Here is a 23,264-nt window from a genome sequence, read left to right on the forward strand (position 1 = left end):
AACTATTTACTTTTATTTAAATTGATTTTCAGTTATTTGTAAAGTTCCCAGTTTCTTGATTATATTGGTATCCGGAAAATAAAAATATTCATATAATCGATATCTACTAAAATTATTATATTTCGTTAGTTGGCAAAAATTGATTAGTGGCCTACACATTAGTAAATATAATTTTTACCAAGGGGAAGAAAAGCCCCAAAATAAAACCATAAATTTAATGGATTGATAAAAAAACAAAATTTTTTACTTTTTAAATAATGTATTTCATCAGATTTAAGTAAGAGGCTTGGAAAAGACAAAAATAAGTTTTACAGTTTTCATGCCATGCACTTTATTTAAATTTTGTGCATGTGAAATAGACGTACATACAGCAACTATGTAGCAGTTTTCATAATTTTTCTTTTACGCAATGTCAGGTTGTTAAGAGACTTGTTTAATTCTTTAATTCGGAAGTACATCCGAGACCTAAAAAATAACTTGTTCGCTTTGTTAGAACAGTCTACAGTTAAACTTTTGGACATAAGGTTTTCTAAATAATTTTTAGTTACCAAAATGGAATCACCATTCATGTGGAAGGAAAAATTGTCTCCAGTTACTTAATATATGACAAGAGAGTGTCTGATGGTTTACATAAACCACACTTACTCAAATGATCAACCCACGTGTACGTTGAAACATCTTCGGATTGAATACTGGAGTCCTTCAATTTATGGCAGATATAACCAGCCAAATTCTCCAAACCATCATACTCGAGGTCACTAATGTTTTTTCATTATAACTCTCATTAAAAACTTGAAAATCCACAACTGTTTCGTTGTTAGAAACCAGCCTTTGGATCAGTTGTCCAGAAATTGGTAAATCTGGGATGTCGTCTGTTTAAACGTTCGAAAATTCGTTCCGTTGTCTCTCCTACCCGTATATAACTTTTATAAAATAAAATAAAGCTTTTTGTTAACACTTTAAAAAATTTTTAATGGGTTTTCTCCGAAAAGAGCTTCATTTTTTGGTGCTATGTATCACGTTAAAATATTTGATTTGGAATTTGAAGGATAAGATCGTCTTTTTTATGAGCTACAAATTTACTTTTACTGGTTCTATAGACTAAGAATATACCATTTTTTCGTTTTTTTTATATGCTACATTTTTTCCAAGAATATTTTTTCGATATAATACTTACTTTTTGAGTATTTCCGAAAAACCGCCGAAAAACGTGTTTTTTTTTGTTGAAAAGTAAATATTTTTAGTCGCAAGTGACTCTAGTACCTACTACTAAATTAACCTAGTACCTAAGTTAAAAAAACTCTATAGAACAAAAGTTGCTTAAACTTAGTCAGATCTGTTTCCGGACTTATTTTAAACGTATATTTTTTCACCCTCCAGTAAAAGCAATCAACGGCACAAATTCAACTTTGAAGTGGGGGATGGGTAGAATCTAAATCCAAATTTTCATGCAATTAGGAGTTGACCCTGAAAATTATGTGTGTTTCTTTTTATCTTTTAAATCATTTTACTTAAAATCATTTTTTAACTATCAAATAATAATTACATATTGCGTTATTTTATTTTTTAAACTTTAATAATATTTATAAAAAATTTTACTTTCTTGTAATGTATTTTTAAAACAAGCAATCATTTAAATAATTATTTTGTAACAATTTGTATTATTTAAGAATATAATAATTACATTTTGGTTTCGTAGTAAGTGTTTTTTAAGAATATTAATGTATAGTTTTAAAATATTGTATTGCAAATAATTATCATTATTAAATGGTTATTATTTGCCAAGTATTCTTTTTCTTTTTTCACACCCTTATGTATATAATAAAACTAAGGGACTTTCTGAAAGGTCAATCGTAGACTTTAAAGACACAAAAGAAGCGATACTTAAAAGTTACGCCCATTATATATCTTTATATCGTGGGAAATATACAATACAACACGAGCTCCAACCGCTCGACTAACACTCTTTAGAGCTGGCATCAGTGTGTGATCTCGCGTTGAACGGTAAATATCTAAAATTTCGTATATAAGTCCTCCCCTTTACTTTTCAGCGACGGATCTCGTTTCGCTGTAAATTTATCAGAAAAATTTAAGTACAAAAATCTTTTCCCCTCTAAGTGTGCCATGATTAATATGTTAATTATAAAGATACTTATGAACAATATACTCCAATAATTAATTTCCTATTGGTGGATCTCGGGTTGTCCTCGATTTAGTCGGATCTCGCCTTGATATGAAGACGTATATATATATATATATATATATATATATATATATATATATATATATATAGTACAGTATATATACAGTATATATATATATATATATATATATATATATATATATATATAGTACAGTATATATACAGTATATATATATATATATATATATATATATAGTACAGTATATATACAGTATATATATATATATATATATATATATATATATATATATATATATATATATATATATATATATATATATATATTACATACCAAATAAATGGTGTAAGATCACATCGTTAAATCCTCCGTATATCAATGGGTACCAATAGAATAGACTAGTTTCGCGATGCCTCGCTCGTCAGTATTCGGCTAGGTACGAATTGATACACCGACGGTTCAATGATGTGTCTTAATATTTCGCACCTCAGGTGCCGAGCTACAAAAGTGCCATCTACTCTGATGACCAAGAAGTAGAAACACGACTCGAAAAGAGAAGTTTTCCACAATCTTTTGAGCTGTATTAAAAGCTGTATTAAAAACAGCTCAAAAGATTGTGGAAAACTTCTCTTTTCGAGTCGTGTTTCTACTTCTTGGTCATCAGAGTAGATGGCACTTTTGTAGCTCGGCACCTGAGGTGCGAAATATTAAGACACATCATTGAACCGTCGGTGTATCAATTCGTACCTAGCCGAATACTGACGAGCGAGGCATCGCGAAACTAGTCTATTCTATTGGTACCCATTGATATACGGAGGATTTAACGATGTGATCTTACACCATTTATTTGGTATGTAAAATCTAGCATTGGCAAAGCTTTTGCCGAAGCCCTGCATGCAGGCAACATATATATATATATATATATATATATATATATATATATATATATATATATATATATATATATATATATATATATATATATACAGGGTGGTTCATCTTATTCGCCTCGGTGTCTGTACGGAAAACCACTTGATATTTAAAAAAAATTTCTTCACAGAAATATACAGGACCATTAATACTATTAATACTACAATCTAAAAATAATGTGAATTATACAGGGTGCTCCAAAAAAGACTGGCATATCAAAGTTATATTTTTTCTTATGGAATGCCCTATATCTGATGACAGTATTGAATTGACCTTGAAAAATAAGCTATACTTTCATAAGGGTTCCCTATACCTAAATACAGGGTATTTTGATTTATTTCGATTTTTATAAAAATGTAAGGTTTTAGAAAAAAATAAATATCTACGAATCTAAGAATCAGTAACAAATTCTTTCTTGCATCTTAATAATTGACTATTTACAATACTTAAGCAGATGCCTATTGCAACAAAGTTTCTTACAGGGTGGTCAAAATATGAGATTTTTTCTATTGACAAATTCAAGCTGAAATAACTTACTTATTTTAAATAGAACACCCTGTATCATACTAGTCTATCGCGTAGAAAATATACTTAGCTTTCAGTTTGTATTAGGGTTTCCTATACCTATCTTTTTACAGGGTGGTCAAAATATTAGATTGTTCTATTAACAAATTCAAGCTGTAATAACTTACTTATTTTAAATAGAACACCCTGTATCTTACTAGTCTGTCGCGTAGAAAATTTATTTAGCTATCAATTCTTATTAGGGTTTCCTATACCTATCTCCCTTCATTTGTTAAATATTTAAAGATTTCCTAATTTGTACACCACTTTTTGTTTGAATCTTTGAATCGCAATTACAAACAATTAAATGCAATGGCTGCTATGACGATAACGAGCCTATTGTACAAAAATATGTAAAAATGGGTATTTACAGAATAACATGAGAGAATATATTTACAGGATAACATGTATCTTTAGAATGTTTACATGGAATTGAAGAGATTTTAAATCTCTTCCATTATAAAGAATAGAATATCGAGTATGTCATTTAAAATAAGAACACTCTGTGTGATTAAATGATAAAAATGTGAATTTTATTAACGAAAGTATCTTGACTAAGATATTTAAGTATATTTCCGGTGTTGGTGATGTGTTGTACATAACCACGACATAGGTACTTAATTCTAAATTTTAAAGCTTACAAATTAGGAAATATTTAAGAAAAGAAGGGAGATAGGTATAGGCAACCCTAATAAGAATTGAAAGCTAAGTAAATTTTCTACGCAACAGATTAGTAAGATACAGGGTGTTCCATTTAAAATAAGTAAGTTATTACAGCTTGAATTTGTTAATAGAACAATTTAATATTTTGACCACCCTGTAAAAGATAGGTATAGGAAACCCTAATATAAATTGAAAGCTACGTAAATTTTCTATGCGATAGACTAGTAAGATACAGGGCGTTCTATTTAAAATAAGTAAGTTATTACAGCTTGAATTTGTTAATAGAACAATCTCATATTTTGACCACCCTGTAAGAAATTTTGTTGAAGTAAGCATCTGTTTAAGTATGCTAAATAGTTTATTATTAAGATCCAAGAAAGAATTTGTTACCGATTCTTAAATTCGTAGATATTTATTTTTTTCTAAAACCTTACATTTTCATAAAAATCGAAATAAATCAAAACACCCTGTATTTAGGTATAGGGAACCATTATGAAAGTATAGCTTATTTTTTAAGGTCAATTCAGTAATGTCATCAGATATAGGGCATTCCATAAGAAAAAATATAACTTTGATATACCACTCTTTTTTGGAGCACCCTGTATAATTCGCATTATTTTTACATTGTAGTATTAAAGGCCCTGTATATTTCTGTGAAGAAATTTTTTTAAAATATCAAGTGGTTTTCCGTACAGAGACCGAGGCGGATAAGATGAACCACCCTGTATATATATATATATACATATATAAATATATATATATATACAGGGTGGTTCATCTTATATATAAATATATATATATACAGGGTGGTTCATCTTATCCGCCTCGGTCTCTGTACGGAAAACCACTTGATATTTTAAAAAAATTTCTTCACAGAAATATACAGGGCCTTTAATACTACAATGTAAAAATAATGCGAATTATACAGGGTGCTCCAAAAAAGAGTGGTATATCAAAGTTATATTTTTTCTTATGGAATGCCCTATATCTGATGACATTACTGAATTGACCTTAAAAAATAAGCTATACTTTCATAATGGTTCCCTATACCTAAATACAGGGTGTTTTGATTTATTTCGATTTTTATGAAAATGTAAGGTTTTAGAAAAAAATAAATATCTACGAATTTAAGAATCGGTAACAAATTCTTATTCATATTCTATATATATATATATATATATATATATATATATATATATATATATATAGTGATTTTTTTGAATAACGGCAATTCGGTCAGATGAAATAAAACTCTATTTGTTCTAGGTCTCTATATATATATATATTGAAATTTATGACTGCAACCTCAAAATTAACAAGATTTTATATATATATATATATATATATATATATATATATATATATATATATATATATATATATTGTTCAGGTGTCCATATTTTTCAGAAAAAAAACAGAAAATATTAAGACAAAAATCAAATCACCGACCAACAAAAATCGCAACACCCTGTAAATTATACTATTTAAGCATTAGATTTAGAAGTGTTTTTCTGAATTAGTGAATCTTATTCGGTTTAAAGACATTCCCCGAAGAGAATGAAACAATATATTGGTTTTTCTACCGTTTAGTTTAAATAGACATTTGTAAACAGTCGACGTTGAACTTTCTATTGTACGGTATAACACGAAGCAATGAAAAGATTATACAAAGGTTTAGTAAATGGTCGTGGAGAATAGGTAATTATGCTTTTTTCCGTAGAAATTGAAAATGTTAATTTGTCTTTATTGAGAATTGCTTACGAATTATTTGATGGTAGAAAGTTGGGTTTTTTGAGAGGACAGTAAAAGTGGTGTGGATGGAGATACCTGCTGATGAGGTGAGAGAAAGAACGAAGTGGGAGATTTGAGGTTGATAGAGTTTTGCCATGAGAGAAAAGATCATTGTGAATTTAATACCGGAAGAGTACACTACAGGGTCTGCGGAGACAACGGTGCTAACTTGCCAAGTTTTGAAAAAAAGTATATGTTGTGAAAAGTTGTATTTGTGTGTGGTGGAAAGAGTTCCAACTGTGGTAGCAGATAGAAGAAGTAACGGACATGCTGTAAGTAATAAACAGATGTATCGTTTTATACTGGACCAAGTCGATTAGTTGAGATATCCTTGTGTCTGGAGAGAAAGGGTTTATTCATGTAGTCAAGATTTGGAGTAGAGGAATTGGCAGGACTATTCGGAGAAACTGAAGGGTACGAGCAAGGTGGACAGTCCACAATCAAAGGAGAGTGAGAGGAAGTCAACAATTTTGGAGACAAAGGTTAGTTTCGTCATTTTAGTAAACAGAGACTATCAATCACGGCCACCTATTTAGATTAAATTGGAGTTATTCATTTTGTTGGTTTTTATTGAGAATTAAAATATATGATAATTTATTGTGAAGCACTGAAATTAAGATATCTTTAATTTGGATATAAGTTTAATTAATTTGAATTGATGGTTTTGGATGTATGATTTGATGATGTTCGAAATTTATTATCTTAATCATTGTATATGGTACATGTTTATCCAAAAATTTTACTTTTAATATTTGATTGATTTTGAAATATAACTTTTGCTTTATGATTTCATAAATTTGTTGTAGATTTATTTTCCTATTGTCTATCCCTTTTCCTCAAAGGCAACTAGTAAAAAATACTTTGAAGCCACGTTTGTTTTTGATTAGTAAGAGAGCCCTGAGATATCATATTAATTTCTTTAATTGGTTTCTTTAATTTGATGTTAATTTTATTTAATTTCTTACATTTGAGCAAACCACAACAATATACAGGGTGTAACAAAAATACAGGTCATAAATTAAATCTCATATTCTGGGACCCAAAATAGTTCGATTGAACCTAACTTATCTTAGTACAAATATGTGCACAAAAAAGTTGCAGCCCTTTGAAGTTACAAAATAAAAATTTATTTTTTCGGATATATCGAAAACTATTAGAGATTTTTTAATGAAAATGGGCAGGTGGCATTATTATGGCAGGAACATCTTAAAAAGAAATTATAGTGAAATTTGTGCACCCCATAAAAATTTTATGGGGGTTTTGTTCCCTTCAACCCTCCCAAACTGTTATGTACGTTCCAATTAAATTATTATTGTGGTACCATTAGTTAAACACAATGTTTTTAAAACTTTTTTGCCTCTCAATATTTTTTCGATAAACCAGTTTTAATCGAGATGCGGCTTCTTTTTTAATATAAATAAATATATAAATAAATAATTTATTCACCTTTTGTGTCATACATGTATGAAGGTAAGTCAATGAATTACATAATAAATATTACATAAAAAAGTATACAAATTACACAAATCACTTGCACACTTAAAATACAAAACAAAAACAGAAATAATACAATACTCTCATATCCGCGACTACCCAGCTGTCTCTTGGATGAATTCCTCCAAGGAGTAAAATGCATTATTCAACAAAAACTCTTTCAGCTCTTTCTGGAATTTTCTTAAGTTATTTTGATTTTTTAAACTTAGCGGTAGTCTATTATATAGAGAAGGACCAGTATAGTAAGGGGATTTTTTAAAACCGGCATGGTTACATTTCATCAAACGAATTTTGTCACAGTTCCTCGTGAAGTGTGAATGAAGATCGCTATTTTTCTTAAACAGTTCAATCTTCTGGAAAATAAAAGTTAACAGTTTATATATATACACGGAAGGTACCGTAAGAATTCTTTTCTTTCTGAAAACTTCCCGACAACTGTCACGGTAATTTATGTCAAAAATTCGTCTGATAATACGCTTCTGTAAGAGAAAGATGCGCATACTTTCGGAAGCCCGGCCCCAAATAATGATGTTCTGCGCGATACGGGAATATACCTGCGCATAGTAAACAGAGATCAATGTACTTGATGGCATATCATTTTTTAATGCCGCTATCGCAAAATACGTCTTATTAAGCTGCTTACATAAATGATCTATGTGTTTATCGAAACTTAAATTAGCGTCTATAACTGTGCCTAAAAATGTTGTATATGTTGCTGTGTTGACTACCACATCTCTGTTACTGATTTTAAGTTCAAAAACGGGTTGGGTCGTTCTTCTCTCACCGTATGAAAAGTTTACAATCTTGGTTTTTTCCAAATTTACAACCAATCCATTCCTATCACACCACTCCTTGAATCGCCTTGTTAAATATTTTACTTTTATAACTACTTGCTCCAAAGTTTCTGCGGAAACTATTATGCTGGTGTCATCGGCATACATAAATAGGTCTTTTTGTTCTCTAAAATACTCTGGTAAGTCATTTACATATAAAAGAAAAAGTAGTGGACCTAATATTCCTCCTTGAGGAGTTCCTAGGCTATTGTGAAAGATATCAGAATATACATTGTTTATCGCAACGTAAAACGGACGATTACAAACATATGAGAGTATCCAAGAATTCACTGGATTTCTGATACCGACTGCCTCAAGTTTTTCACGCAAAAACTCCGGTTTTAAACAGTCAAATGCACGCGATAAATCAAAGAACAAACCATATGTAAATAAATTTTTATCAATTTTATCATGGATAGATTGTACAAACTCGATAGTGGCGGTCTCACAGGAATGCCCCAGCCGAAAACCATGTTGTTTACTCGTAATAATATTTTCATTATTTAAATAAGGCATAATTTGGTTATAAACAGCATTTTCAAATGTTTTTGCAAAGACACTTAAAAGTGTTATTCCTCTGTAGTTAGACAGGAGATTTTTTTCTCCTCTTTTGTAAACTGGAACTACCTTGGCCATCTTTAGTATATTTGGAAATGTTCCTGTGGATACAGAGTAGTTTATTAATTCAGTTAGAACGGGGACGATCTTATCAGAACATTCTTTCAACAAGAACAGTGGTACATCATCAAACCCTGTAGATCTCTTATTTTTGAAAGTATTTATAATTTCCAATATATCAATTTCAATTACTGGCCTATAAAAGAATATTTTACACAAAAATATGTTTACATAAAACATTTTATGGGGGTTGTGTGCCTTTAAACCCCCCAAATGTTTGTGTACGTTCCAATTAAACTATTATTGCGGTACCATTAGTTAAACACATTGTTTATAAAACTTTTTTGCCTCTTGGTATTTGTCCGATAAGGCACCTTTTATCGAGATGTGGCTTCTTTTCTAATATGGTTCAACATATACCTCAAACTGTAATTTATAAATAAATTTTCATATTATTACCAGGTCTCTTTAATCGTACGTAACCATATACAAATATGTGGTGGATTTGACAAATATGCAAAATATCTCGATAAAAACTAGCTTTTCGAAAAAGTACTAAGAGGCAAAAAAGTTTTAAAATATTGCGTTTAACTAACGGTGTCACAATGATAATTTAATTGGAACGTACACAAAAGTTTGGGGGGGTTTAAAGGAACAAAATCCCCATAAAATTTTTATGGGATGCACAAATTTCACTATAATTTCTTTTTAAGATGTTCCTGTCATAAGAACGCCACATGTCCGGTTTCAATAAGAAACCTCAAATAATTTTCGATATATTTGAAAAGATCTATTTTTATTTTGTAACTTCAAAGGGCTGTAACTTTTTTTATGTGCACGTTTGTACTGAGGTTAGTTAGGTTAAATCAAACTATTTTTGGTTCCAGAATATGTGATCTAATTTATGACCTGTATTTTTGTTACACCCTGTATATTAGCAGATTTCAATTGTATATGTTTGTATTCCTCCTTGCCTATCAGTTTTACTTCTATACCATTTTTCGGTGGTTTCAGCAATTCGACAACATCCGGTGGATCAGTCCTTACGCCCTCTGAATTCTATACTTCTTCCTGCCTCTTATCGTCTGCTCTTGTTGTCACCAATATGTGTTTTCCCGTATCTCTGTTTATTTGTTTAAGTTCTTCTGATGTGATTTCAATCCGTGATAAGGCATCTGCTGTCACGTTCTCTGCTCCTTTCACGTATCTAGTTGTGAAGTTATATTCTTCCAGCTTTAGTCTACATTTCGTTAGTCTGCTAGACGGATCAGTCATTCCAAGTAGATATACTAACGGACGGTGGTCTGTTAGGATAACAAATTCTTTTTGTAGTAAGTAATGTCTTCATTTAGAGATGCTCCATACTATTGCCAATAATTCATTTTCTATTGTAGGATAATTTAGTTTCGCCTTGTTCAGCGTCCTACTAGCATATGCTACAGGTTTGTCATTACTATTTGAAAGTGTGGCTCCTAATGCTATTCCTGAAGCATCAGTCCTTAAAATAAATTTGTTTTCTTCTGATAAATCCGGGAATTCCATTACGGAGGGTTTGTTAATGCTGTCTTTAGTTTGTAAAATGCTTCTTGACATTATGTAGTCCATTCGAATTTTACATTTTTCCTAGATAATCTATTAAGTGGTGCGGCTATTTCCGCGAAATGATTTATATGTTTTCTGTAATAATTTGCAAATGCTACGAAACCTTGTTTCCTTCCCGTTCTGGGGTGCAGGATATTGTGTCATTGCTATTAATTTTTCTGAGTCTGGGGCTATTTCTTTTTCCGAAATCCTGTGTCCTAAGTATAAGAGTTCCTTTTTATAAACTCACATTTCCTCGGGTTTAGTTTTAAGTTGACCTTCCTAAGTCTCTCTAGTAGGTACCTTTACTAGGTTCTGGTTGTGTTGTGAATTGTTGCCAAATACTATCAAGTCGTCCAGATATATGAACATGCTTTCGTAGGTTAATCCTGACATTGCCATCGTCATTGCTCTTGAGAAACATCCCGGGCTTGTCTTCAGTCCCATGGGAAGTCGTGTCATCTGGTATTGGCCTCTATCTGTTGAAAATGCCGTGTAGGGTCTAGAGTCTGAGTCTAATTCTATTTGGTAATATCCCTGATACAAATCTAAATGTGAGAAATATGTTGCTCCAGATAAAGCGTCTAAGATTTCTTCTATTCATGGTAGTGGAAATCTGTCGTTTTCTATTTTATTATTTAGTTGTCTATAGTCTACTACTACTCTCCATTTTTTCATTCCCTGGTTATCACTCTTCTTTGGTACTATAAGTAATGGTGATGAGTATTCCGAAACTGCGTTTTCAATGATTCCTTCCTCTAACATTTTGTCTATCTGTTTATTGATTTCCGTTTTCTGTCCGTGTGGCAATCTATATTTTTTTCTGTAAACTGGTGTCGTATTTTTCTGCAATCTAATTCTTGCTCTGTATATATTAGTTGTAGTGCACGGATCGTCTTCCAGATACAAAAACATCTGGGTATTTCGCACAAATTCTTTCTACGGACCTCTTTTCTTCTAACGTCAGTGTCTCCGTTGTTTGTATCTTGTTCAAAAGTCGTTCGACTCTGTCAATCGTTTATCTTGTTTCTCCCATGTAAAAAATATTGATTTTGTCTAAATTCTGTATTTTAGGCTTAACATTTCTAATTTTTATATCTGTATTATTTACATTTATCATTCTTACGGGTAGCATACCGTTAATCGGCTTAACTATCAATCCTGCGGTAAGTATTCCTTCGCAAACTTCTTGTGGCATCACCACGTAATCTCCTGTTTCCGTTCCTACATAAAAATAATGTATTGATTCGCATCTTGCTGGTAGAATCGAAAAATTTTCCCCTATTGTTTTCATAAGTACTTCCAATGTTTTCTCTTTTATTCCCAATGTTTAGTCCTAAAGTTTAGTAATTTACTGTTGCTCAATATCTTGACAGAAAATCTGAGCCGATTATTCCGTCCACATTATGTGAAAAACTTGCCATGACTGAAAATTCATGTCCTAATGTGATGATGTCTCCTGATTTTTGTACTAATTCTATGTTACACCAAAGTGTTCCCATCGGAAACGTACTTCCTGATACTCCATTTAATTTGATTTGTTTGTCTTCGTCTTCGTCTTCGTCATTGTCCAACGATTCGTTGAAAATTACACTAACTGCTGCGCCGGTATCTATTAACAGTCGTATCTATTTTCCTGTGAAATGCGCTGTTATGTAGTTCAATCCATTTATTTCGAATTGATTAGCTTCTATTCGTGGAGTCACGAAAAAAATCTACTTCCGGTATTCTATGTGTCCTTTGTTCGTTCGTTGCGAAATATGTTCCTGCTGCATTACCCCTTTTATATTCTCTTTGATGCGTACCTTGGTTGTTGCTCCTTCCTCTCGGTGTTCTCCAAGATCCTCTACCTCTTTGAAAATTGGTTTGGTTATTGTATTGTTGTTTCATTTGTCCCTGTGGTCCTCCATTTCTGTTATCTCTATTTTCTTCCTTTCTTCCCGCTATGTGTCTTACTCATGTGATATACATTTGAAGTCTCTGTTCGTGCCATAGATTCTTCGTCCTTTGCAAAGCGATTGCTTCCGCTAAATTTGCGATTTCTTTTGCTTTTAGTATCGTTTTAATTTTTGCATCCTTGAGTCCATTTTTGAATATGCTTATAGCAATTTTTTCATTAACTCCTGCTAATACTTCTTCCGATCCACTGTTGCCATTCGCTTGTGCAATCGTTAGCTTAGCCATAAGCTCCTCCAAATTCCTTCCGAATTTTTCTATGGATCTATTTGCTTGTTTGGCTGAGTTTCTCATCCGATAAAATAGGTACCGATTGTTGCACCGTCATCTTTTTCTTAATATCTGCTATTAGTTCACCAATCGAGCCATATGGACCTTTCAGTCGTAGTTTCGCTGACTGTGTCATTTTAGCCTTCAATACGTATTTAATCAATTGCTTCTTCCCTAGTTCGTCCAAAAATTTGTTGTATAATTCGATTGCATCCGAGAATGCCTTATCGACTCTTCTGTGCTTCTAATATGTGGGATCAGGTTCCCTGCGGTTTTGAGATCAAATTTTTCTGCCATTGTATCGCCTTTATGCTTCTCCTTTCTTTTCTCTAATACTACTTTTATTGCTTCAATTTTTTCCTTTGTCCTTGTAATTATTTCCCTGACGATTATCTCTTCTTTTTCGGTATGTTTTTCTAAATTGTATATTGTAAGCGTTGTATTAAATTTGTCTGTGTAGTCTCTTAATTTTTCCAACCATTTGTTGGTAATCTGCAAGCTATTTTGTCGTTGTACCGTGTCTTTTCCCAAATTCCTGTCCAATATTCTGAGGTCTTCTAAAATTTGTCGAAATTTTTCTTCGAACATAAATAAATATTTCCCAATGTTCCTTTCAATCGGTAAACTACATAAATATTTCCGTATATACCAGTAAAATAAATAAAAATAAAAACTATTAATAGATATCACACCTAAGCAAACATGTAGAAAGTTATGCAATATGATTCGTATTCCGTTCAAGTTCAACTATGAAATAGGAAGTATTAATAAATAATGGTTTAACTTATTAATAAAAAAAATTACATGACCTGCCTAATATATTTATGCATTTAACGCATGTATTTAAATCAATGAATCATTAGCTCGTATAATGTTTTAAAAGATTCTAATTTTATTTAAACAAATTTCGTTTAATAATAATAAGATTTAAAAAAAAATGAAATTTATATATCAAGCTGCATAATAATTAAATATACACATATAAAAGGTAAACCAATGTAACTCACTTTGTCTTTATCCCTCTCGTTGGTTCGTGGCTGTTCCTGGAAACTGGGCGTCCACTCTCAGCAGTTCCGTTGACCTAGTCACTTCTCGTCGTATTTATTTGTCTTTCCAGCTGCCTTCTCCATCGTCTATACAGCAACCACGCGGCGAATATGGAGACTAGGGCAAACGCTACTACTCCCAATATTTCTGGGATGGATATATCGTAACCCTTTTCTTTAGTAGCTGTGGTGCCTCCGCTGTTTCCCGCCGGGTTTATAAATATTTGTTCTTCCTTCTCCTTATTTTGGTTGTTTCCCATAACTATTTCTTCATCTTATCTTCCCCCTCAGCTGTCCTGTCGTCTTAGCTGTCCAGGTTCAAAGGGCTAGGGTCGCCATGTTGGGTCCTTAATGGACAGAAAGGGAGCCAACTATCGGCACTAGGGAAACACTGACTCTAAACTATACATTTATTTAAAGGTTTACAACATCCACAATCGTAAGGTTAAAAAGATGTTGTTTCGCGGGGTAGTCATTCATACACCCATCTCGCAAGACTGCTAACTACATAGTAATCTTAATCTTGATATGAATATTAATGTGAATATTAATTGAATCTATTTTACCCCCCTTCGGGCTTTTATATCATCCTGTATTTTGGACTTTGAAAGTAACCGGTACGTGAGTATCGTTACTTGCGAGGTTACCTAAACAAACTTCATCAAACAACCTTCGCCTTGTTTGTGATTATAGAAACAACACCTTCTGTAACGACCTAATTATGCTTAAATGATATACATATTTTGAAACGGTTCAAAAGAACTCAATCAATTTGCCTCATCCAGAAACCAAAAATCGTAAGTGTCATTGTTACATATTTTTGTCTCACCCTGTAGACATAAGAATATCGCTTCATATGCTAAGTAAATTCATTGAATTTATCTCTGTTCCAAAAAAATACGTGAGATTTTGTAGTTTACCCGCCTGGTTAAAAGAAAGACGTTATATCATTTTGTAGACATATATCTACATTCGGTTTTCAATGTTTATATTATCGCTCGAAAATAGAACTTAGAACAGTCAGTTTGCAATGTAGAAAAGAGTTACATTGTATATTTTAATGGATTTTGACCCCGGGTTTTGGGAGTTTGGAGACACAAAACGTGCTCATATTAATATCAAAGAGCGCAGGTGTAGGATCGCTAACTCAACAATATTTTCCTTAGAACTGTAGAACGGAGTGAGTTTTGCTGACTTTGCAAACTGATATTTGATGGTTGCCTTTTGAGTAGGTTGGACTTAAAATATGTTTTGTTTTTTTTTTCTATTGGTCAATGATGAAAGAAGGAAGGATTAAACTTTTTCCTTATTGGTTCAGATTGAATTATGAGTGTTTTGAATTTGTAATTGGTCGATGGGATCGACCCTGTGATGATTTTGAGAGGGCGTTGATTTTGAGAGATGTTAGTTTGAGGAGAAGGAGTTAATCAGTTACATTAGGGCCATCATCATGTTCGGTTCTGTTAAGCAGTTCCTGTAGTGCAGCCACCAAGTTAAGTTCTGTTAAGAGTTCCATGAGAGTTCAAGTTGAGTTAGCCTGGAAGGGTCCGTTGCTTGCAGCGGTACCTGAAGGGTTAAGTTAAAAGTGACGGCAAAATGTAATTACCAAGTCTTTGGCCGGCTGAGAACAACAGCGCGGAGGTGCAGTGTGGTGTAACACAATGGAACTCCGGCAATTTTCGTTGCTGTCAAGCGAATTGTCGTTAATTTGTAGATACCATTTTTGGTATTTTGTTTTTTCGTGCAGTCAGAACGAGGAATGATGTCGTATAAGTTTTCTTTTTTTGTTTGTTACTAGTTTCAACCCCCTAGTTGAATACTAAGCTTGCTAGTAAATTTTGATACAGTTTAATGAACTTTTAATGATTTTGTTCGAGTAGAAGTAAATTTTGATCCAGTTTAATGAACTTTTAATATTTTTGTTCGAGTAGAAAGCTGAATTTTTCTATAACTTTTGTAATGAACTATGGATAACCTTATGTACTGTTGCTGTAGCTATTAACAATGTGAAGTGATTTTCGCGTAGTGAAATAGCGTTTGATTTACAAAATATAAATTTATTTCTTTCCTTCTCTCTTGAATCGTAAGAACAATAAAGAATTTTCTGAGTATAGCATTTTGAGTATAAAGTAAATAATAAGGTAAGTTACGTTATAATATTTTGTATATTATATATATTTTTTTATTTGACTATGTGTCTGTTTTATTTTGATTTATTTTTCTTTGCTTTATTTCTATTATTTTTTGTATAAAGTTTGGTTCCTTTAGGTAACCAATGGCGCCCAATATTTTATTTTTTTTTATTTTTATTTTACATCCTTATTGCGATTTTTCTATCTTTTTAAATTTTTCTAAGCTAATAAGAGTATACTATTAACAATATTGCGATTTTTCTATCTTTTTAAATTTTTCTAAGCTAATAAGAGTATACTATTAACATCTATTAAAGATCCACCCCACATCTCTTCCGATTCTGAGCGACCGAGGCCATGTTCTTCATTATGTAACATCCCCTTATATGACATATCAACATCTTGTCAAATTTCAATTCCATTTTCATGTTATGCAAATGACACTCTCTATTTGGGGCACGTTTCAATTTTGGATACATATTATATTATACAGTAAGGGTTTTTTCCCTTACTGTACACTGTACACTATTACCCAAATAAGATTGAAACCAATTCAAAGAAATACCTCGAATTGCGTAGAAATTTAGTTTTTTTTTATCAAAATGTCGTGATTTACACAATCAAAAGCTTTGGCATAGTCACAAAAATTAGTGGCAGTGTGAAGATTATTGTTCAGTGCTTGATAAACCTCATGTAGTACAGAAATCGTTGCATCAGTGGTACATTTATTATTTAAAAAGGTAAACTGATTTTGTGATAAAATATTATTTTCAACTAGAAAGTACGTGAGTCGGGCTGTTATGATTCTCTCAATAATTTTGGAGAGTACCGGTAGTAATGCAATAGGTCTATAATTGCAGGCATTATATTTTTTGACCACCCTTATGAATACGAGGCAACTTTATATGTATTCCCTGGTATTATACACATACAATCATAAACATATCCTGCATACATTACCTCATCACTATGAGACTCGCACTAAAACCAACCAACACGTACAATTGGGAAATATTAAAAAATCAATAGGACAGAGATCTGCCATGTATCTTGCTCCAAAAGTATTTAATCACTTGCCGAACATATACAAGATATATTAATACTCTTAATTCATTAAGTATGGTAAAATCTATATTCAAAAAGTATGTATTGAACCTTGATCGTAATATTGTACATAAGGTATTTGATTGACTTAACAAGTGAATGAAATTAAAAAAAAATTTAAAAAAAAATGATAAAAAAAAGAATGTTTGCAATACAGTGGTTTGTTAAATTTACCCAGTTCCTTTATTTATAATATAAAAAAATAAAAGAAAATAAATAAATACATGTAAGATAATAGAATGTTTGTACCTTGGCATTTAGTATACACATACTATATTCAATAACTAAACATTGTCACACACTATCCCCGTGTTCGACCAATAGGTTTTAACGGGTAGTGAGTAAATGTTTCTTTATTTTCCAGGATTAACATGTAAAATTAAAAAGTAGAATGTAATAATGTAAAACGTAGAATATAAAGTTAAAATGTATGTATTTAATTCTTGTACTGTGAAATTAATAAACATTGTTGTTCTGAAGCTATTTCCTTGTGGCATTTTTATGATTAATTATTTATATGAGAAATAAGCCATAGTTTGTATGTCGGGATAGTATCACGAGGTTTTTTCCTGGTTTTCCCTCGTGATTTACTATGAGATCTCTAACACTAGAATTTTAATGTCACCGTTGCATGTGGTTGTCTTTTTAAAGACAGATCACATGCTATGATTTTTTTGTGACGGATATTCTTGAGTTGGGGTTGATTTCATGTAATCGAATGAACTATCTTTCAGTAAAGTCGTTCCAGGAACGCAACTCATAAATATTGGCAATATCATTTTAAAGTCTTCTACTTTAAAATGTATCATATATATCTGAATTGCCGATATAAATGAGTCAAATTAAATAAATTATTAGAAGAATTTTTTTACTAAGCAACAACATTTTTGTTTCCATTAGTAGTATTTTGTATTTTGACAACGGCACCCGATTTGGGCGTCGAAACGTTAATAAAATTATTTTTTTCATTTTAATTGTGGCTTATTTCCCATATAAATAATTAATAATAAACATTATTATTATATTATTATTATTATGAAGAGGAATAATGATGGCTGTCTTTAGGCACTCTGGAAATTTACCCTTCTCAAAAGAATCATTCATTAGTGAGATGAGGACTTCTAACACATTATGGGTAGTCCATCAGTAGTACAGGAAGATTTCCTTTTGATACTAGTGAGTGTTTGGATCAGTTCAGATTTATCAACTGATCTTACAGATCATACAGAATGAATTCGAGACCTTTCTTGTATTTAATGTCTTGGCGAAATTTATAAATAATTGAAAAAATTCACCTTGTATTATTCATAATAACCCCTACATAATACACTTTTTTAAGATAAGGTTGTTAAGTAACTTCTAAGAATATACAGGCTGATTCATTAAAACTGAAGATCATGGACTATGCTTAGTGTGACCAACTCCAATTTAGTCGAATTCGGGACAAGACTGAAAAAACTACCTAAAATCCGGGACTTTTCAATGAAAATCGGGCCATTTTTTTTTAATATAAAACTTTAATATCATCATTTTATTGATTATTTAACATTTTTATGTTGACAAAAATGTTTTTGATGGAATGGGTTGTACCTAATGATAATAACATTTTTGTTAGTTTTTGACGTTTCGACTTCCAATCCGGAAATCGTTCTCAAACAACGAAAAACTAGAAAATCTACTAATGTTGGATTTCCATGCAAATTGAACCTTAAGATAAAATATAATTATCATTTTTTGATATTCATGTTTTTAAATCGTCTTTTCAGAAGAAGATAATGAAAATACAGACACCGGAAAAAGTCCAGAGTTTGAGTTTTCGTAGAACCACATATAATACAACGATATAAAATGCATGCGTTTTGGATGTGGTATTGGTATAACACTCTAGAAATTGACGACTGTTTTTCGTCCCACCAATTCAATTCAATTTGATGTGAATTCTTAGAAGAAATATTTAAAATTTCAAAATGAAATTTTACCAAAACGTTGAAAATTCGGATGACCCGGAAGCCTTGTCCGGGACGCCGGGACACGACTTCGTAATTCGGGCCATGTCCCGGAGTTTACGGGCTAGTTGGTCACACTAACTATGCTGTACTTGTGTGAATTACCCTGTATATTTAAATTTATGCTTATAAAGCACTCATTTGAATTTGAAAGTTGACATGTCCCAGTATTTTTAATAATTTTCTAAAATAAGGACACAATCAATTTTATTCCATAAGTGGTTTCCATACTTTATAATTTCAAAGTTTCACCCCGTATTATTCATAATACACCCTATATGATATAGTTCGATGAAATCAGGTTGTTAAGCAGCTTTTAAAAATGTAAAAATATGCAGGGAGATTCATTAAAAATTAAGCTTATGGACTTTGCTAGACTTGCATGAACCACCCTGTACATTTAAAGGACACCGCACACATATTATGGAAAATATGTCACTTAAATGAAATACAATTTACATGAATAGATTCGTCCCGAAATTTCAGTAATTTGATACCATTGCGCCAACTCTGAATTTTGCTTAATTAGGGCATTAATTGTAATTAAAGTTCATCGAAATCGTATTTTGAAGTCCATAAAACGCATTGATAAATAATATTAGTCTAGCGACTATTGAAAACAGTCTACTCGCCATTAGCTTAAGTCGATTAGAGGTGGTACAACGGACCAAATTATACCTACTTTATTATCAATAATAATAGGATAAGATAAGGGTAAGCCTCTGCCTTAATCCCTCAGGAAGATTTATGGAGTAAGCGAATTTCAAAATCTTCTTTCTCTCTTTGACACACTTACATTTCCATTTGATTTTAGGTTTATTTTTATCAATTTACACTCTTATTATTCAAAATACAGAGTTGGCGCAATGATAAGAAACGATCGTAAATTCGGGACGAATCTATTCATGTAAATTTTATTTCATTTGAGTGACATTATATTTTCCATAAGATGCTGTCCTTTATGTTGAAAAAGTTCACATTTATATGGACAAGGACAGAAATAATTTTAAATAAATTTAATGAAAAATTTTCCCTTATAAGAGGTACCTATATTTATTTCAAAACCCTTAAGGGGGCTACAATTATCTCGGAACGTTTCGCACTATAAAAAGTGCATCATTAGTGTGACCTAAAATAAGTATAACCATATTAGTGCAGACTAAAGTTAAAATTGAAATGTTGCCCAAGGTAAAAAATCAAAGTTTGATTATACTTACAGGCTGGACATGCTGAGCCACCCAAAAATACATAGGTTAAAACTTTTTAAATGTTGACTTAATGTCTTACATTTAAAAATTAATTAAGAAATCAAAGAGATGAATATAATTCGTAAGGATATGGCCCTGGGGCATTATATGACTCCCACGAGACACGTGGGTTGCTAAGTGAAAAACTCTATGTCTTCACATTGAGAACGGTGAGTGGTAACTAAAGTAAAAGCTTAAGAGCATTTCCGACTAATGTCAGAACGAGACTGTCAGTACAACGTGTGACAAAGTTTTGTGAAAGGATTTAAAGTTAAACTAGCCACTAAATTTGAAAGTTGTTTATGGTAAAATACAATAATATCAACAAAAATCATTGTGTCGGGATTATAAGCGTTCAAAAGTTAGCTACCCTAAATTATATAAGATGTAAAATTAGCAGTGTTAAAACTTTTTTATATTATCAGTAGGGTACACATGAATGGATAGGCAAACAATAATACATGCTTCGAATTTAGCAAATGAAGGATAATTTATTGTAATAGTCATAGAAAAATAATATGTCCATCTATGCTAATATGCATCAAGGACAGGAAAAATAAGTGTGAATTTTTTTAAACTATTAAATTTTGAAAGAAGCAAAGTATAGGTTGTTGTTGATATTTTCCTATAAGAAATTATTTGTGACCCATATTTTTTTCCTATAAGAAATAATTTTATTCCATAAGTGCCTTTTACACTGTATAATTATTAGTATGTAATTATGGAAAGAAAACCACTAATAGTTAGATACATTACTGACTGTTTTGTAGACCATTTTGTACTGCAAACATTTAACAGTAACAATTTTTTTAAATTAATAAAATCATCCTTTTTTAGAAAATCAAAGAAGTTTTTTTTAACCATCTCATTCCCTTAGACCCGGAAGATTTGCTAAATAAAGTGGATAATTTTATCAAATTTACACAGCCAGATTTGTCTGCAACCGAAACTTTGGCAGTAAAGGCGTTCTTTTATTTGCTTATTGGTATTTTGGGATCCAGCAGTGTTCAATTGACATCTCTTCTGGTTACAGCGTCTACCGAATTAAATGCAGGTAAGACATGTTTACGTGCTTCTAAAACTTACTTTTTTTTTCAAGTCCCAAGAAAATAATCCATAATTTACAGCACTAGGAAAATGTTGTAGGTATGATTATACCTAATAGGCGAGTGGCATGCACCCCCAAAATGATATGGTTCTGACTACGGTTGGTGAATGGCTAATTTTGGTCATACTTTATGTTTTTGATGGTTGTAAAAACCAAAATGAGGTTTATTTTGAATGGATATTTGTGATTTGCAAAGTTTAATGGCAAAAGTTGAGTGGCAAAATTTAAAATATAGCTTTGTAATCACGTTTACATTAAATTATAGAGTACAAAGAAGTTTTCTGGGGAGTTATGTTTTTGATGGTGCTGAAAACGAAAATGAAGTTTATTTTGAATTTCAAGTGGGGGAACGTTGACAAAATCTTAATTTTACCCTAAAAATAAAAAAATGAAATCACATTTTTTTAAATTAAAAGTTTCACCATTTTTTCTATAAAACATTTTGATCTAAAACTCCCCAAAAACTTCTTTGTGCTCTGTTTTAATATAAACGTGATTAAAAAGCTAAATTTCAAATTTTTTTACTCGAAATTTGCGATTTAACTTTGCAATTCACAAATTTCTCTTTTACATATTTTAAAAAATTCATAACTTTTAGTAGAATAAGACTGAAGGCTTGCAACTGGTCCCATGGTCTTCCTAAAGGTGAAAAATATATTATGCTGTAACAAATTTCAGACAAGAATATTAAAATTGAACAACGTTGTAGTGAGTTAAACGCAGAAAAACGTGATTTCTTTTTTTAATATTGTTATGGTAAAGTAGCGTTTTTGACCATTTTCCCCACTTAAAATTGAAAATAAACTTGGGTAAGATTAAAATTGGCCATTCACTACCCCTAGTCAGTATCTCGAGAAATAAGCCTATTTGGGGTTGTATAACCTCGATGTTGAAAGTTGCACCATTTTTTTTTCTATAAAACATTTTGTTCTACAACTCCCCAAAAAACTTATTTGTACCCTATATTTTAACATAAATGTGAATAAAATTTAAATAGCTAAAAGCTAAATTTTGTCACTCAACTTTTGCGATTTAACTTTGCAATTCACGAATCTGCACCTTTTACTTTAAAAAGTTCATATTTATCATAAACGGAACATAAAATAAACGGAACAGAGTTGTAGTTAAAGCAAAAAAACGTGATATCTTTAATTTATTTTTAGGGTAAAATCGCGTTTTTGACACTGTTTCCTGACACTGTTTCCCCACTTACAATTCAAAATAAATCTCATTTTCGCTTTCAGCACAATCGAAAACATAAAGTAAGACTAAAATTAGTCATTCACCACACCATTCATTAAGTTAATCGAGTCTATTATGAGTCTGGGGTGGGTGATAGATATTTTCAACCCTACAGATTTTCAGAGTTAGATCTAAGTATTTCCAGAGGAATCTTTCCAGCCCTATTATATGTAGTTGGGATGCATAGTTCCTTAAAACTAAGATATACAGTGAGTGAGGAGCTTTAGGTTGGAATAAATTCGTTTTCTCGAGAATGGGCGATTTTAGAGATAAATCCCGAAACAGGTTGATTCCCCAATGGGAATTTCAATGATCTTTGAAATTCCCCTTAAATTGGTGGTCTAGCTGTTTTTCGATTCAGAGGAGTGAACGCTAGCGCTGTTGAGAAAACCGGAAATGGTGGAAACAGCTATCCGGCGATTGTGCATCCCTCTGAATCGAAAACAAGCAAAACTATCTTTTACTTTTCTATCTTTACTCAGATTTGAGTACTAGGAAGTTTCTTTCAATGGGAATT

At 31.6% G+C, this 23,264-nt stretch overlaps 1 protein-coding gene across 1 annotated transcript in view; it reads left to right on the plus strand.

Annotated features, from left to right (window-relative positions):
* LOC114345659 (mevalonate kinase) overlaps positions 1–23,264 on the plus strand; it is a 434,326-nt gene that overhangs the window by 345,395 nt on the left and 65,667 nt on the right. The window contains exon 5 of the mRNA XM_050647008.1: positions 21,235–21,451. Coding sequence (XP_050502965.1) covers positions 21,235–21,451 — 217 coding nt within the window. The remainder of the gene's footprint in view (positions 1–21,234; positions 21,452–23,264) is intronic.

The sequence above is a fragment of the Diabrotica virgifera genome, chromosome 3 (assembly GCF_917563875.1).
Source record: "Diabrotica virgifera virgifera chromosome 3, PGI_DIABVI_V3a".
NCBI classification, from domain to species: domain Eukaryota; kingdom Metazoa; phylum Arthropoda; class Insecta; order Coleoptera; family Chrysomelidae; genus Diabrotica; species Diabrotica virgifera.